Source organism: Olea europaea, chromosome 17, assembly GCF_002742605.1.
Source record: "Olea europaea var. sylvestris chromosome 17, O_europaea_v1, whole genome shotgun sequence".
Lineage (NCBI taxonomy): Eukaryota > Viridiplantae > Streptophyta > Magnoliopsida > Lamiales > Oleaceae > Olea > Olea europaea.
Window position 1 is genome coordinate 22,292,493 of NC_036253.1, and position 18,168 is coordinate 22,310,660.

Genomic DNA, 18,168 nt, shown 5'->3' on the forward strand with positions numbered 1-18,168 from the left:
TTCCTCATTGGAGTAATATTTAGTTTTACCGTTGTTTATTCGACAGTAAAATAGAGCTTGTGATCCATATCATATGCTACGTGTGACACGTGTAACAGTTCAAACACTTATTAATGTTTTTACAAGTATATGCATTCCATTATCAAACTCAAATAAATGCACAACTTCACCTTTGATTTTATTTCTTTAATGATTATCATGTCATGTTAAATTACATGAATACCAAACTGTACATTGTATGTCTCCCTCCATGGGCTTACCACATCATCATCACATAATGGACGTTTTTGTTTCATATAGTGTCTCGTTACACCAAGCATGACAATCGACTCTTTCGATACTAAATGTACACTATTCCACATAACGTGATGTTCATAGAATGTGTAACATTTCAAACAAGCGTCATACTATGCTATATTACAACTACTGGATGCCCAAAACAAGCGATCCATTTCAAACGACAACGATGTAGTGATCTCCTATAAACCTATATGTATTGATTTGTACTACAATATGGAATAATATGCAACGTATCATCAGATGTATACCTCAATCACCACTCCAATTACTTAAACCTGTTCTGTGTTGTAGTGCATTGTAGTACATGCTTTATTTTGTTGATTATCCTATTTTATGTCTTATATGCACTTTATTTTTCAAATTCGACAAATCAAAGATTTGTACGGTGAAGCAAAATTATGAGCATCTCAAACATATACATTCTTGAATTTGAAATGTTATTCGAATTTATGAGGTGTAAACAATACTTTGGACTTGAGAAAGGCTCTTCCAACCTCATTGAATATTATAATAAGCTTTTCGCTATGTGTCGTGGGAAGAATGCCATCCTTGTGGTAGTGGATAGGCTGTCCAAGTATGCGATTTCATTGGAGTGAGCCATCCCTTTACAGCTAAGAAACTAGCAGAAGTATAAGTTGACAATGGGGCTCGCCTCCATTGTATTCCTCGCACCATTCTTAGTGACCTTGATGCTTTATTTACTAGTAATTTCTGGCAAGAATTCTTTAAGCTGCAAGGAACACAGCTCAAGATGTCTTCTACATATCACCCGAAAACTGACAGACAAACCGAAGTGGTGAACAGGAGCCTTTAGCAATACCTTCGCTGCTTGTCCAGTGAAGCAACAAAGCAGTGGAGTCGTGATCTTCCTTGGGCGGAATTTTGTTATAATACCACATTCCATCGTCATATCGGGCTCATCCCATTCCAAACTTTGTATGGGAGACCACCACCAATCATAACCAGATATTTACCGAGAAGCGTAGCAGTGCAAGAGGTAGAAAGAGAGTTATGCAATCGGGACGAGCTGCTCAAGCAACTAAAGCAGAATTTAGAAAGGGCCAGAAATTGAATGGAGCTACAATCAGTGTTCCATATATTGTGTCTCAACAATCAGTGTTTAAAAGAGCTAATCAGAAGCTTGCTAGCAAGTACTTTGGACCTTATCGAGTCTTAGAAAAGATAGGTGCAGTGGCGCCTACAAGTTGAAGTTGCCAGAAAACTCGAAAGTTCATCCTGTGTTCCATATATTGTGCCTCAAGAAGCATATAGGAGAAGGGGAAATTACACAAAGCATGGCCCTACCAGTTTCAGAGGAAGGATCTTTGGTGCTAGAACCCGTTGCTGTCAAATACTCCAGTTGGGTGAAGCAGGGGAGCAGATGGGGAGCGGAAGTATTAATCCAATGGAAGTACTTGCCTGAGGAAGAAGCTACTTGGGAATCTACTAGGCTGATGGAGTTCGACCTTAAGGGCAAGGTTGAAGTCCCAACGGCGGCAGACGTTAGACTCCAAAGAAACAGGAAGGCCAATCCAAAGTATTCGGTTGTGTTGACCGCAGAACAAAGAGGACCAATTCAGAGGGCGAATGGCAGGGGAACTGGAGCTAATTAAAGGATGTCCCCCACTAAGTGCTTGCATTTAACGCAGAGTGGAGTTATGTTTGAGTTTATTTAGGGAGTAATCGTTGGTTGAGTTTCTATAAATAGGTCTTTAGGCAGTAGAGTAGGGTAGCTTTTGAATTAATTGTAATTGTGGTTTGCTCCAGCCCTAATTGGAAAATTTCTATTGCAACTCGGTACTTTCTTCTTGAGTTATTGCAGAGTCGTTTTCAACAAGTTCACACCTTATTTCTCTAATTATAAATGTCTTCTGACTCGAATCAAGATCCCGTTCGCTTACCTGTCCCTTATCTACCAGTTGGTATTTCTCCAGAACTAAACTCGCCTTTGCCTAATTCACCCGAGTTGTCCTCCTCCCATAAGGAACCATCTCCTCCTTTACAAGTTGATACTTGACGATCTAAGCCATCAACACTTGTGACTCCATTCGTTACCTTGCCACCTACAGATCCTACATCTATCATCTATCCTGGTCCCGAGTCATTGCCCATTGCTCTTTGTAAAGGTAAACGTAATTGTATAACTAAACATCTTCTTAGTCACTATGTCAAATTTTGAATCGTTGTTACCTTCGTTTTCCTATTTCACATCCCACGTTTCTAGTGTTTTTGTTACTAAGACAGTGATAGAAGCTTTATCTGATCTTGGGTTGCGATAGGCTAAGGAACTGGAAGTGGAAGCTTGCTCAAGAATAGGACTTGGGATCTCATTCCTTCACTACTTGGAATACATCCTGTTGGTAACGGATGGGTCTTTGTTCCGAAATTTAATCCTGTCTGGATGTTGATTGCTTGAAGGCCCGATTGGTTGCTAAAAATATACTCAGACCTATGATATTGATTATGATGAAACATTCTCTCCAGTTGTTAAGATCTCTTCTATTCATGTTTTGAAATATATTGCTGCCGAAGCAATCAGGGAGAGCACTAGAACTATGTTTGTAGATTAAAAAAGCTTTATATGGGCTAAAGCAATCATCGAGATCATGTTTTCGAATGTTTTCTGAGGTTGTTTTGGAATTTGGTCTTCAAGGCTGTCAGACAGATTATTTGGTATTTCATCTACATACTGATACAAGTTATATTATCCTTGTAATTTATGTAGATATTATAATCACTAACTACAAATAGGATTTCTAAAAAAACGTTTTCAAACTAAAGATCTAGGCAAGCTCTGATATTTCTTGGGCATTGAAGTTGCTAGGTTACGGGCTGGCATTTACTTGTTATAGAGAAAATATGTACTTGACCTGTTAGATGAGAGTTTTTTTGTAACTTGTCCAGTTGATACTTCCATGGATTCTAATGTGAAATTTTTTAAGGATAAAGGAGAATTGTTTGGATAACCAAGAAAATATTATCGTTTGACTGAAAACTTGAATTATCTTTCCATCGCATGACCAGATATTCCTATGCAATTTGGGCGTCATTAGTCAATTCTTGAATGCTCCTCAGGTGTCTTATTGGGAAGCTGTGATGTGTATTCTTCAGTATTTGAAAAATGCTCTAGACCTTGGATTACTATATTATCAGAATAGAAGGGTATACAAATGCAGATTGGGTAGGATCTCCGTCAGATAGATGATCCACTACAGGTACTTTTCTCGATGGTAATCTTGTTTTATGGAAAAGTAAGAAACAAATTATAGTAGTAAGGTCAAGTGCAGAAACAGAATATAGGACGATGACTCATACTACTAATGAGTTGACATGGTTGCAGCACTTTCTTCAAGAAATCGGTCTCTCACCTTCTACCCCCATTCTAATGTTTTGTGATAATTAAGATGCTCTACATATTATGGCCCTGTATGAGCCCCATTTTTACCTCATTAAAATGAAAAATATGACTGTTATCCATCATATCAAGCCACCATTTTTGAATTTCTATCTCTTGTGTGGGACTTATAACGGCTCTATTTTTCATTCTCATTCTACAAATAATGTGGCTCAAACGGGCTCTATATCTAATCCAGTCTTCATGAAAGAACCAAGTACATTGAAGTTGATTGTCACTTTGTTCGAGACAAAATGATGAATGACGATATATATACACCATTTATGAAGACAGGAGATTAACTTATTGATATGTTTACAAAGTCGGTGAACGGAAATTGATTGAGGTTTCTTTGTTCCAAATTGGGTTTATATGATATACATGTTCTAGTTTGAGGGGGAGTGTTGAGGAAATAAATATATTAGAATAACATAGATTAGGGGAGAGTATAATTGGGTTTATTTTGTTTCCATATTTATATCTATTTCCATATGTGTATTTTTTATTTCACTATATAATGAAAGTGAAGGAGATGAAGATACATCTATCTTATTCTCTCCCTTGTTTATACCAACCTTTGTCTCAACATTATTTTTATAATTGGGGATGTTATAATTAACAGCTGCCAGATGGAAGGGTCATTAAAGTTGGCACAGAGCGGTTTCAAGCACCTGAAGCTCTTTTTACTCCGGTAAGAATATACCTGCCATTTACCATATATATACCTTGTAAGGTCAAAGCATGTTTTTGTTAAATGTTGAAATTGGGTTATATGTCCTGTCTACTATTTCTTTATGTGATATTTTGGATAAATGTGGCCATATCATACCACTGATTCTTGTGGTTTAATATATTTGCTGCATTGCTCAGTACAGTAATGTGTGTCCGATATTGCCTTTTTTAAAGCTGCAAATTGGTGGCATGAGTAATTAAGACAAAAGCTTAACATGTTTAGTATTTTGCTGCCTTGCTTAGGACAGTAAGGTGTGTAATTTAATATTGCCTCTTTAAAACTGCGAATTGGTGGTATGAGTAATTAAGAGTTAAGACTAAAGCTTAAGTTCATGAAAAATAGATGGCAGATTCCGATCATGTTCTCCAATTATAGCTGACCTGTAATATATATTTTTTAATTGTGATTAGCTCCATGGCATCAATGTATTCAAGTATTGGTTTACACTGCCGTAAAACCTTTATCATGGATTAAAAATAAACTCTAGATGGTATATTTTTTATAGGAACTCATAGACGTTGAAGGAGATGGGATGGCTGACATGGTATTTCGTTGCATTCAGGAAATGGATATCGACAATCGAATGATGGTATTAAATTTTTTTTAACTGAAACATCTAATATATTGCGTTGTTTAATTTCTCATGCAATATTGATCCCTTGTCTTGCAGCTCTACCAACATATCGTTTTGAGTGGAGGAAGCACGATGTATCCTGGATTACCTAGTCGGTAAACCATGAAATTCCTCTTTACTTCATATAAAGCTACATCTTTTTGTCTGTGTTCTGTAATTATGATCCCAATCCTTAAATATTTCTCATGTACCTCTTTTTATTTTCTTGACCAAAGAACCTATATTTAATGGACCACGTATCTGTCTTGGGATGAATTATTAAGTCATGTGTGTGTGTGTGTGTGCGTGCGTGCGCGCACGCCATGTATAATTCCAGTGATTTGAGGGGTGACTAGTTATAAATAAGCTATGATCTGCATAAAGTCTAGGAGTGTGATCTGCCAATGACCATTTCGGATAAAATTTTATTTATGTTAGTAAAAATTTGTTCCTGAAATGCATAATATATTTTTGGATAACTAAATGATGTTTTAGCTATTTTATTTACTTTGTTATATAGTATAGCTAATTCATGGGGCACCACATATCGGTTGGCATGAGAATTCTCTTGGCTTTGTGATTCTAATGCTTGCTGAGCTCTGTATATTGTCATGGGCATGTCAAGTAGATAACTCATGTTTTTGCATCTGTGAAACTTTTCCTTTTCTTCAGCCTAGAGAAAGAAATTTTGGATCGCTATCTTGAAGTTGTTTTGAAGGGAAACAGAGATGGGTTGAAGGTAAATTTACCTCAACTTCATTATTTATATGCACCTTGAAAATTTGGACCTCTATCCTGTGGGCATCTTCTATTTGCAATCTCCTCATTCTTTTATCTTCCTCTTTTCACCAAGTGAATGAAGTCTTCTTTTGTCGTTCCTAAAACAGAAACTACGTCTGAGGATAGAGGATCCACCACGAAGAAAGCATATGGTGTATCTTGGAGGTGCAGTTCTTGCAGGAATCATGAAGGTTGGGTTCATGCTCTCTCTCAACTCTCCCTTCCCTGACACAACATCATTCATGTGTGCACAACGCTTAAAACTGTTTCTTTTAACAAGTTAACATCGGTTTCTTAGTACTCAAATAAGGTCCACAATGATCTTCTTGGCGCTTTTTGAAGATGGACATATGTAGCAATATCTACTGCATGGAAATAATTTTTGTTTCCTAAGTGTTTGGATGTTAAACTTTTTTAAGCGCAGTCAAACATACTAATAGTTTCCTACTCACGTGATTGTAAAAATCGAGATCATTTAACAATATTGCAGGATGCACCTGAATTCTGGATTAGCAGGCAAGATTATTTGGAAGAGGGAGTTGCTTGTTTAAGCAAATGTGGCCAGGCGTAAACTTTATCATTTGTTAGATTTTATCGCCACTTCATTTCCTCCCTAACAAAAGCATAAGAAGATGAACAACTCCATGTATCATTGACAGAAGTTGAGTTGCCATTGAAGAGTAGCTAGGTAATGAGCCAGTGAAATGAACGAGGAAGCATTTGCAGTGATGTAGCTTGTAATTGATGTATTTTTTTATATTAATTGAAAATGAAAGGTTTTTTTCCTTTTTTTTTTTTTTCCTCATTGGAGTAATATTTAGTTTTACCGTTGTTTATTCGACAGTAAAATAGAGCTTGTGATCCATATCATATGCTACGTGTGACACGTGTAACAGTTCAAACACTTATTAATGTTTTTACAAGTATATGCATTCCATTATCAAACTCAAATAAATGCACAACTTCACCTTTGATTTTATTTCTTTAATGTTTATCATGTCATGTTAAATTACATGAATACCAAACTGTACATTGTATGTCTCCCTCCATGGGCTTACCACATCATCATCACATAATGGACGTTTTTGTTTCATATAGTGTCTCATTACACCAAGCATGACAATCGACTCTTTCGATACTAAATGTACACTATTCCACATAACGTGATGTTCATAGAATGTGTAACATTTCAAACAAGCGTCATACTATGCTATATTACAACTACTGGATGCCCAAAACAAGCGATCCATTTCAAACGACAACGATGTAGTGATCTCCTATAAACCTATATGTATTGATTTGTACTACAATATGGAATAATATGCAACGTATCATCAGATGTATACCTCAATCACCACTCCAATTACTTAAACCTGTTCTGTGTTGTAGTGCATTGTAGTACATGCTTTATTTTGTTGATTATCCTATTTTATGTCTTATATGCACTTTATTTTTCAAATTCGACAAATCAAAGATTTGGAAAAAAAAAGAAAAAGAAAAAGGGAAGTCACCTCACTTTTTTGTTTTCTGGCATGGTTACTGGAAGCATGCAGTGTGTCAAAATTTTGCTGAGAATGTCTTGCAGCGAGATAAAGTATCAGTGCACCGTGCACTATGTACAACTAATGAATAGACATTACCCGATGGTTTACATTTTAGTTCAATATCTAAAGTTCTATAGTGATAAGTGATCGATTAATGCTTGGTGTACAAAAAAATTTTTACAAAAAAAATACAGATGTCTCACAATGGCATGGGCCCCGGATGATTAAATAATGTCAAAAAATTATTCACCCACCCTCCAAATGTGAGGTGTCGGTAGGGGTTATGTGAACCCTTACCTGTACACCAATCACGGCTCTCGGTGATCACCCTCAATTCGAGTACTGTAAACAAACAAAAAAAATTAAAAAAATAAAGCTATTAAATGAATAAGTTACTGTTCCTCTTATATGATATCTTGAATTCTTCATATATCTCTATAAAGCCATTATATGATATTTTTTTCCCCAACAGGTGTTGGAAATCTACTTATACATGCACGGCGGAATTTAAAATAATTTTCGATTCCCACCAATAATCGCCTTTATGTTTAGATAGAAATTGTGATAAGATTGTACCTTTTCCAGATCTGCAATCCTTTTGCTTTTCTTTTCGTTCCACAACTTTGATTCGCCACCACAGCTGTCCAATTGTCCAGCCTCCAACGGTGATCCACACAGAGAATATGATTGCAGCCTCTAGGATTTTCTCTTGTGCTAGCAAGAATAATGAAAACCTTAATGGACCTCAAACCCTAGTTATGTATTTATATAAACTCAAACAGGCTCGGCTCGGCCCGGTCCGGTCCAATAATTAATTAATCCAATTAATTAAACCCGGTCCGTGAATTAATTAATCCAATTAATTAATTCGAAAATATAAATAACAAATCCAATTAATTAATTTATCCAACGATTGTTAAATTAACCAATTGGAAATTTTGCAATCTTCCAATTCTCTTTTGTGTGTGACCCATTAGGTTCCCGACCTCGATGCCTAACGACGTGAAATATTATTTTGATCTAATCAAAATTGATAAATTAAAACACCCTTTTAATTTATAGCCAATTCACATTCGCCGTCCCTAATTGACATCTAGCAATGTATCAGGGCAATACATGTGACGGGAAATGTCACGTGGTATGACAAAACCAAATTCGTTCGTTTACCGTGAAACTATAATCCCTTCGTCAATATGATCCGATCAATTGAGATATGGAGTTGTGTCAATCTCGATCATCGACGGGACTAGTCATTGATTCTGGTGATGGGGTCACTCACGTGGTAAAATTTTTAATATAACATATCTATTCTGTGTTTTAGGGTATGTTGCTACTTTGTTACTTTTATCACATTCCTGGAATACATATATATCTTGTTTATTTGCTTAAATGTTCTGGAAAATAATAAAGACACTCAAACTTGACAACTGAATGCGAAATACGAATATGAGGCAATTTTGCAAAGTGTGATTATAATGTCATTGTTGTGTGTGTGTGTAAAGCATTCATTGGTTTTGTGAAATGAAAACTAGTGTTCAGTTTCTTCATGTATCCATTAAGGGAATGTTTCTATGTAATCTAGCATTGATATATAATTCAAAGTTAATATAAAAAAAGCATATAAATCAGTCTCAAAATATAATTTTAGTCTCTCACTAATCAGTGTACTGGAAAAATAATAAGTGTGATGCAATATCTTTCACATTGATATGATGACACCTAAACTAATCCACAAGCGATAAAGGGTAGTGCAGATCTATAATGTTGGTTTGGTATCATTGGTGTTAGCAAATTTTCATCATTTGATTTAAGTGGTTAGTTAAGTCTCTAACCCAGAAAAGTTGATTAATTTTGGAGTAGGATTAGTGATTGTAACTCTGTGGTTTCTCCAGGTTCCAGTAGTCGATGGATACTCATTTCCTCATCTTACTAAAAGAATGAATGTAGCTGGACGCCACATAACATCATATCTTGTTGATTTGCTTCTTAGAAGGGGGTGAGTATTCTTAGAATTCAAAAATCAGTAAACTGCAGTATCCTTGTTGGTTGTCAAATGATTCTTCGAAATTAATGGATACCACTTTGTCTCTGAAGGTACGCGATGAATAGAACTGCTGACTTTGAGACTGTTAGGGATATCAAAGAGAAGCTCTGCTACATAAGGTGAATTGGTCTTCATATTTTCGTGGGCTTGTAACTTAACATAAATGTTTTAATGAATTGTCTAGTTTGCTGCAGTTATGATTACAAAAGAGAATATCAACTGGGACTTGAGACTACTATCCTCGTAAAGAATTACACAGTAAGTTATCGTTGCTCCGATGACCCAAGAAATTTGAAATTACGAAGTTTAAGAATCCTTTGTCTTTATGCATATCCATACACTCATTTGACATGCATCTTATTTCATATTTGAATAGCGATAAATTTCTTAGAATTTTACTGAAGTAGTGTTGATCAAGAAAGACCGTTTCGAATTTGATATCATAATCTTAGTAGTTTTCATTTCTACTCAACTTTTCTATGAGCACGTTACCCAATAATTTCATGATGTGTTTGATTGTGTTTTTTAATGAAATAAATATATTAGAATAACATGGATTAGAGGAGAGTATAATTGGGTTTATTTTATTACCATATTTGTATCTATTTCCATACATGTACTTTTGATTTCACTATATAATGAAAGTGAAGGAGACGAAGGTATCTATCTTATTCCCTCTCGTGTTTATATCAATCTGTCTCAACATGGTATTAGAGCAAGGTTCCTAGGGTTTGAGTCTGCATCTCTGTCTTCTCTACATCTACCGTTTGACCAAATTTGAAGCATGCATCTTCGTCGCTATGTCTACATCTGCATCACCTGTTTCACATTTGCTGCCGGGTTTGGAGTGTGTCGTGTCTTCGTCTATTATCTGGTATTTCTTGTGTGGGATGTGGTTCTGTGGTGATTTCCCCATTAGCAGTAAGTGAAGTCGGAAGCTGAGAAAATTCGTCGTGGCTGTTGCGACAAGGAGGGAGAGAAAACAAATCTGGGTTGAGGTTTGATTTGGGCCAATTTTTTTTATTTCAACCACTATTGGGCCATTATTTTAAGCTGGTCACTTGGGCTTCCTTAATTCCTATTGGTTTTACTAATATAACATTTCTATTGAGATGGGTTTAATTGGCTTTATTGTTGATGTTGGTCCATGTGCTCATTTAATTTTGGGCTTGTTGATGTTGGTTTAATTCCTGTTGGTTTTATTGTTGGATTGGTTTGTAGATAGTATCACGTCAACCAAGATAGAAATGTTTAATCTGACGGGACCTATGACACCTAAAAAGTTGAATGAAAGAAATTACACTTACTGAACTAAGTGTGTCGAGGTCTTTTTGCAGGGTAAGGGTTTATTTTACCACTTGATTTTGGACAAGCCGTGGACCAAGTCCTCAAAAGGTGATTCTGCAAAAGTTGATTCTGCTCTCAGTGATTAATGGGATCAAGACGATAATACAATAATTGGACTTATGATCAGTAGCATTGAACCTCATATTAGGTTTTCATTCCTCTACGTGTCTACGGTGAAGCAAAATTATGAGCATCTCAAACATATACATTCTTGAATTTGAAATGTTATTCGAATTTATGAGGTGTAAACAATACTTTGGACTTGAGAAAGGCTCTTCCAACCTCATTGAATATTATAATAAGCTTTTCGCTATGTGTCGTGGGAAGAATGCCATCCTTGTGGTAGTGGATAGGCTGTCCAAGTATGCGATTTCATTGGAGTGAGCCATCCCTTTACAGCTAAGAAACTAGCAGAAGTATAAGTTGACAATGGGGCTCGCCTCCATTGTATTCCTCGCACCATTCTTAGTGACCTTGATGCTTTATTTACTAGTAATTTCTGGCAAGAATTCTTTAAGCTGCAAGGAACACAGCTCAAGATGTCTTCTACATATCACCCGAAAACTGACAGACAAACCGAAGTGGTGAACAGGAGCCTTTAGCAATACCTTCGCTGCTTGTCCAGTGAAGCAACAAAGCAGTGGAGTCGTGATCTTCCTTGGGCGGAATTTTGTTATAATACCACATTCCATCGTCATATCGGGCTCATCCCATTCCAAACTTTGTATGGGAGACCACCACCAATCATAACCAGATATTTACCGAGAAGCGTAGCAGTGCAAGAGGTAGAAAGAGAGTTATGCAATCGGGACGAGCTGCTCAAGCAACTAAAGCAGAATTTAGAAAGGGCCAGAAATTGAATGGAGCTACAATCAGTGTTCCATATATTGTGTCTCAACAATCAGTGTTTAAAAGAGCTAATCAGAAGCTTGCTAGCAAGTACTTTGGACCTTATCGAGTCTTAGAAAAGATAGGTGCAGTGGCGCCTACAAGTTGAAGTTGCCAGAAAACTCGAAAGTTCATCCTGTGTTCCATATATTGTGCCTCAAGAAGCATATAGGAGAAGGGGAAATTACACAAAGCATGGCCCTACCAGTTTCAGAGGAAGGATCTTTGGTGCTAGAACCCGTTGCTGTCAAATACTCCAGTTGGGTGAAGCAGGGGAGCAGATGGGGAGCGGAAGTATTAATCCAATGGAAGTACTTGCCTGAGGAAGAAGCTACTTGGGAATCTACTAGGCTGATGGAGTTCGACCTTAAGGGCAAGGTTGAAGTCCCAACGGCGGCAGACGTTAGACTCCAAAGAAACAGGAAGGCCAATCCAAAGTATTCGGTTGTGTTGACCGCAGAACAAAGAGGACCAATTCAGAGGGCGAATGGCAGGGGAACTGGAGCTAATTAAAGGATGTCCCCCACTAAGTGCTTGCATTTAACGCAGAGTGGAGTTATGTTTGAGTTTATTTAGGGAGTAATCGTTGGTTGAGTTTCTATAAATAGGTCTTTAGGCAGTAGAGTAGGGTAGCTTTTGAATTAATTGTAATTGTGGTTTGCTCCAGCCCTAATTGGAAAATTTCTATTGCAACTCGGTACTTTCTTCTTGAGTTATTGCAGAGTCGTTTTCAACAAGTTCACACCTTATTTCTCTAATTATAAATGTCTTCTGACTCGAATCAAGATCCCGTTCGCTTACCTGTCCCTTATCTACCAGTTGGTATTTCTCCAGAACTAAACTCGCCTTTGCCTAATTCACCCGAGTTGTCCTCCTCCCATAAGGAACCATCTCCTCCTTTACAAGTTGATACTTGACGATCTAAGCCATCAACACTTGTGACTCCATTCGTTACCTTGCCACCTACAGATCCTACATCTATCATCTATCCTGGTCCCGAGTCATTGCCCATTGCTCTTTGTAAAGGTAAACGTAATTGTATAACTAAACATCTTCTTAGTCACTATGTCAAATTTTGAATCGTTGTTACCTTCGTTTTCCTATTTCACATCCCACGTTTCTAGTGTTTTTGTTACTAAGACAGTGATAGAAGCTTTATCTGATCTTGGGTTGCGATAGGCTAAGGAACTGGAAGTGGAAGCTTGCTCAAGAATAGGACTTGGGATCTCATTCCTTCACTACTTGGAATACATCCTGTTGGTAACGGATGGGTCTTTGTTCCGAAATTTAATCCTGTCTGGATGTTGATTGCTTGAAGGCCCGATTGGTTGCTAAAAATATACTCAGACCTATGATATTGATTATGATGAAACATTCTCTCCAGTTGTTAAGATCTCTTCTATTCATGTTTTGAAATATATTGCTGCCGAAGCAATCAGGGAGAGCACTAGAACTATGTTTGTAGATTAAAAAAGCTTTATATGGGCTAAAGCAATCATCGAGATCATGTTTTCGAATGTTTTCTGAGGTTGTTTTGGAATTTGGTCTTCAAGGCTGTCAGACAGATTATTTGGTATTTCATCTACATACTGATACAAGTTATATTATCCTTGTAATTTATGTAGATATTATAATCACTAACTACAAATAGGATTTCTAAAAAAACGTTTTCAAACTAAAGATCTAGGCAAGCTCTGATATTTCTTGGGCATTGAAGTTGCTAGGTTACGGGCTGGCATTTACTTGTTATAGAGAAAATATGTACTTGACCTGTTAGATGAGAGTTTTTTTGTAACTTGTCCAGTTGATACTTCCATGGATTCTAATGTGAAATTTTTTAAGGATAAAGGAGAATTGTTTGGATAACCAAGAAAATATTATCGTTTGACTGAAAACTTGAATTATCTTTCCATCGCATGACCAGATATTCCTATGCAATTTGGGCGTCATTAGTCAATTCTTGAATGCTCCTCAGGTGTCTTATTGGGAAGCTGTGATGTGTATTCTTCAGTATTTGAAAAATGCTCTAGACCTTGGATTACTATATTATCAGAATAGAAGGGTATACAAATGCAGATTGGGTAGGATCTCCGTCAGATAGATGATCCACTACAGGTACTTTTCTCGATGGTAATCTTGTTTTATGGAAAAGTAAGAAACAAATTATAGTAGTAAGGTCAAGTGCAGAAACAGAATATAGGACGATGACTCATACTACTAATGAGTTGACATGGTTGCAGCACTTTCTTCAAGAAATCGGTCTCTCACCTTCTACCCCCATTCTAATGTTTTGTGATAATTAAGATGCTCTACATATTATGGCCCTGTATGAGCCCCATTTTTACCTCATTAAAATGAAAAATATGACTGTTATCCATCATATCAAGCCACCATTTTTGAATTTCTATCTCTTGTGTGGGACTTATAACGGCTCTATTTTTCATTCTCATTCTACAAATAATGTGGCTCAAACGGGCTCTATATCTAATCCAGTCTTCATGAAAGAACCAAGTACATTGAAGTTGATTGTCACTTTGTTCGAGACAAAATGATGAATGACGATATATATACACCATTTATGAAGACAGGAGATTAACTTATTGATATGTTTACAAAGTCGGTGAACGGAAATTGATTGAGGTTTCTTTGTTCCAAATTGGGTTTATATGATATACATGTTCTAGTTTGAGGGGGAGTGTTGAGGAAATAAATATATTAGAATAACATAGATTAGGGGAGAGTATAATTGGGTTTATTTTGTTTCCATATTTATATCTATTTCCATATGTGTATTTTTTATTTCACTATATAATGAAAGTGAAGGAGATGAAGATACATCTATCTTATTCTCTCCCTTGTTTATACCAACCTTTGTCTCAACATTATTTTTATAATTGGGGATGTTATAATTAACAGCTGCCAGATGGAAGGGTCATTAAAGTTGGCACAGAGCGGTTTCAAGCACCTGAAGCTCTTTTTACTCCGGTAAGAATATACCTGCCATTTACCATATATATACCTTGTAAGGTCAAAGCATGTTTTTGTTAAATGTTGAAATTGGGTTATATGTCCTGTCTACTATTTCTTTATGTGATATTTTGGATAAATGTGGCCATATCATACCACTGATTCTTGTGGTTTAATATATTTGCTGCATTGCTCAGTACAGTAATGTGTGTCCGATATTGCCTTTTTTAAAGCTGCAAATTGGTGGCATGAGTAATTAAGACAAAAGCTTAACATGTTTAGTATTTTGCTGCCTTGCTTAGGACAGTAAGGTGTGTAATTTAATATTGCCTCTTTAAAACTGCGAATTGGTGGTATGAGTAATTAAGAGTTAAGACTAAAGCTTAAGTTCATGAAAAATAGATGGCAGATTCCGATCATGTTCTCCAATTATAGCTGACCTGTAATATATATTTTTTAATTGTGATTAGCTCCATGGCATCAATGTATTCAAGTATTGGTTTACACTGCCGTAAAACCTTTATCATGGATTAAAAATAAACTCTAGATGGTATATTTTTTATAGGAACTCATAGACGTTGAAGGAGATGGGATGGCTGACATGGTATTTCGTTGCATTCAGGAAATGGATATCGACAATCGAATGATGGTATTAAATTTTTTTTAACTGAAACATCTAATATATTGCGTTGTTTAATTTCTCATGCAATATTGATCCCTTGTCTTGCAGCTCTACCAACATATCGTTTTGAGTGGAGGAAGCACGATGTATCCTGGATTACCTAGTCGGTAAACCATGAAATTCCTCTTTACTTCATATAAAGCTACATCTTTTTGTCTGTGTTCTGTAATTATGATCCCAATCCTTAAATATTTCTCATGTACCTCTTTTTATTTTCTTGACCAAAGAACCTATATTTAATGGACCACGTATCTGTCTTGGGATGAATTATTAAGTCATGTGTGTGTGTGTGTGTGCGTGCGTGCGCGCACGCCATGTATAATTCCAGTGATTTGAGGGGTGACTAGTTATAAATAAGCTATGATCTGCATAAAGTCTAGGAGTGTGATCTGCCAATGACCATTTCGGATAAAATTTTATTTATGTTAGTAAAAATTTGTTCCTGAAATGCATAATATATTTTTGGATAACTAAATGATGTTTTAGCTATTTTATTTACTTTGTTATATAGTATAGCTAATTCATGGGGCACCACATATCGGTTGGCATGAGAATTCTCTTGGCTTTGTGATTCTAATGCTTGCTGAGCTCTGTATATTGTCATGGGCATGTCAAGTAGATAACTCATGTTTTTGCATCTGTGAAACTTTTCCTTTTCTTCAGCCTAGAGAAAGAAATTTTGGATCGCTATCTTGAAGTTGTTTTGAAGGGAAACAGAGATGGGTTGAAGGTAAATTTACCTCAACTTCATTATTTATATGCACCTTGAAAATTTGGACCTCTATCCTGTGGGCATCTTCTATTTGCAATCTCCTCATTCTTTTATCTTCCTCTTTTCACCAAGTGAATGAAGTCTTCTTTTGTCGTTCCTAAAACAGAAACTACGTCTGAGGATAGAGGATCCACCACGAAGAAAGCATATGGTGTATCTTGGAGGTGCAGTTCTTGCAGGAATCATGAAGGTTGGGTTCATGCTCTTTCTCAACTCTCCCTTCCCTGACACAACATCATTCATGTGTGCACAACGCTTAAAACTGTTTCTTTTAACAAGTTAACATCGGTTTCTTAGTACTCAAATAAAGTCCACAATGATCTTCTTGGCGCTTTTTGAAGATGGACATATGTAGCAATATCTACTGCATGGAAATAATTTTTGTTTCCTAAGTGTTTGGATGTTAAACTTTTTTAAGCGCAGTCAAACATACTAATAGTTTCCTACTCACGTGATTGTAAAAATCGAGATCATTTAACAATATTGCAGGATGCACCTGAATTCTGGATTAGCAGGCAAGATTATTTGGAAGAGGGAGTTGCTTGTTTAAGCAAATGTGGCCAGGCGTAAACTTTATCATTTGTTAGATTTTATCGCCACTTCATTTCCTCCCTAACAAAAGCATAAGAAGATGAACAACTCCATGTATCATTGACAGAAGTTGAGTTGCCATTGAAGAGTAGCTAGGTAATGAGCCAGTGAAATGAACGAGGAAGCATTTGCAGTGATGTAGCTTGTAATTGATGTATTTTTTTATATTAATTGAAAATGAAAGGTTTTTTTCCTTTTTTTTTTTTCCTCATTGGAGTAATATTTAGTTTTACCGTTGTTTATTCGACAGTAAAATAGAGCTTGTGATCCATATCATATGCTACGTGTGACACGTGTAACAGTTCAAACACTTATTAATGTTTTTTCAAGTATATGCATTCCATTATCAAACTCAAATAAATGCACAACTTCACCTTTGATTTTATTTCTTTAATGATTATCATGTCATGTTAAATTACATGAATACCAAACTGTACATTGTATGTCTCCCTCCATGGGCTTACCACATCATCATCACATAATGGACGTTTTTGTTTCATATAGTGTCTCGTTACACCAAGCATGACAATCGACTCTTTCGATACTAAATGTACACTATTCTACATAACGTGATGTTCATAGAATGTGTAACATTTCAAACAAGCGTCATACTATGCTATATTACAACTACTGGATGTCCAATACAAGCGATCCATTTCAAACGACAATGATGTAGTGATCTCCTATAAACTTATATGTATTGATTTGTACTACAATATGGAATAATATGCAACGTATCATCAGATGTATACCTCAATCACCACTCCAATTACTTAAACCTGTTCTGTGTTGTAGTGCATTGTAGTACATGCTTTATTTTGTTGATTATCCTATTTTATGTCTTATATGCACTTTATTTTTCAAATTCGACAAATCAAAGATTTGAAAAAAAAAGAAAAAGAAAAAGGGAAGTCACCTCACTTTTCTGTTTTCTGGCATGGTTACTGGAAGCATGCAGTGTGTCAAAATTTTGCTGAGAATGTCTTGCAGCGAGATAAAGTATCAGTGCACCGTGCACTATGTACAACTAATGAATAGACATTACCCGATGGTTTACATTTTAGTTCAATATCTAAAGTTCTATAGTGATAAGTGATCGATTAATGCTTGGTGTACAAAAAAAATTTTTACAAAAGAAATACAGATGTCTCACAATGGCATGGGCCCCGGATGATTAAATAATGTCAAAAAATTATTCACCCACCCTCCAAATGTGAGGTGTCGGTAGGGGTTATGTGAACTCTTACCTGTACACCAATCACGGCTCTCGGTGATCACCCTCAATTCGAGTACTGTAAACAAACAAAAAAAATTAAAAAATTAAAGCTATTAAATGAATAAGTTACTGTTCCTCTTATATGATATCTTGAATTCTTCATATATCTCTATAAAGCCATTATATGATATTTTTTTCCCCAACAGGTGTTGGGAATCTACTTATACATGCACGGCGGAATTTAAAATAATTTTCGATTCCCACCAATAATCGCCTTTATGTTTAGATAGAAATTGT

At 36.1% G+C, this 18,168-nt stretch overlaps 2 protein-coding genes across 3 annotated transcripts; both read left to right on the forward strand.

The window, feature by feature from the left end:
- The first annotated feature begins 3,365 nt into the window (after positions 1-3,365).
- On the forward strand, positions 3,366-6,616 carry LOC111365428 (actin-related protein 2-like). Of its 2 annotated transcripts, XM_022985959.1 has the most exons (7): positions 3,366-3,515; positions 4,317-4,385; positions 4,933-5,016; positions 5,098-5,156; positions 5,713-5,779; positions 5,928-6,011; positions 6,311-6,616. In XM_022985959.1, the coding sequence occupies exons 3-7, from the start codon at positions 4,960-4,962 to the stop codon at positions 6,389-6,391; spliced, it is 348 nt and encodes a 115-aa protein (XP_022841727.1). In that variant the 5' UTR covers positions 3,366-3,515; positions 4,317-4,385; positions 4,933-4,959; the 3' UTR covers positions 6,392-6,616. The 2 variants fall into 2 exon arrangements, with proteins under 2 accessions (XP_022841727.1, XP_022841726.1); XM_022985958.1 differs by lacking the exon at positions 3,366-3,515 and having other exon boundaries at positions 4,209-4,385.
- A 736-nt stretch (positions 6,617-7,352) lies between these two features.
- LOC111365720 (actin-related protein 2-like) lies at positions 7,353-16,987 on the forward strand. The gene is made up of 11 exons (XM_022986257.1): positions 7,353-7,466; positions 8,584-8,646; positions 9,257-9,360; positions 9,459-9,527; positions 9,603-9,666; positions 14,560-14,628; positions 15,176-15,259; positions 15,341-15,399; positions 15,956-16,022; positions 16,171-16,254; positions 16,554-16,987. Exons 1-11 carry the CDS (start codon positions 7,353-7,355, stop codon positions 16,632-16,634), a joined length of 858 nt encoding a protein of 285 aa, XP_022842025.1. The 3' UTR covers positions 16,635-16,987.
- Positions 16,988-18,168: the final 1,181 nt, after the last annotated feature.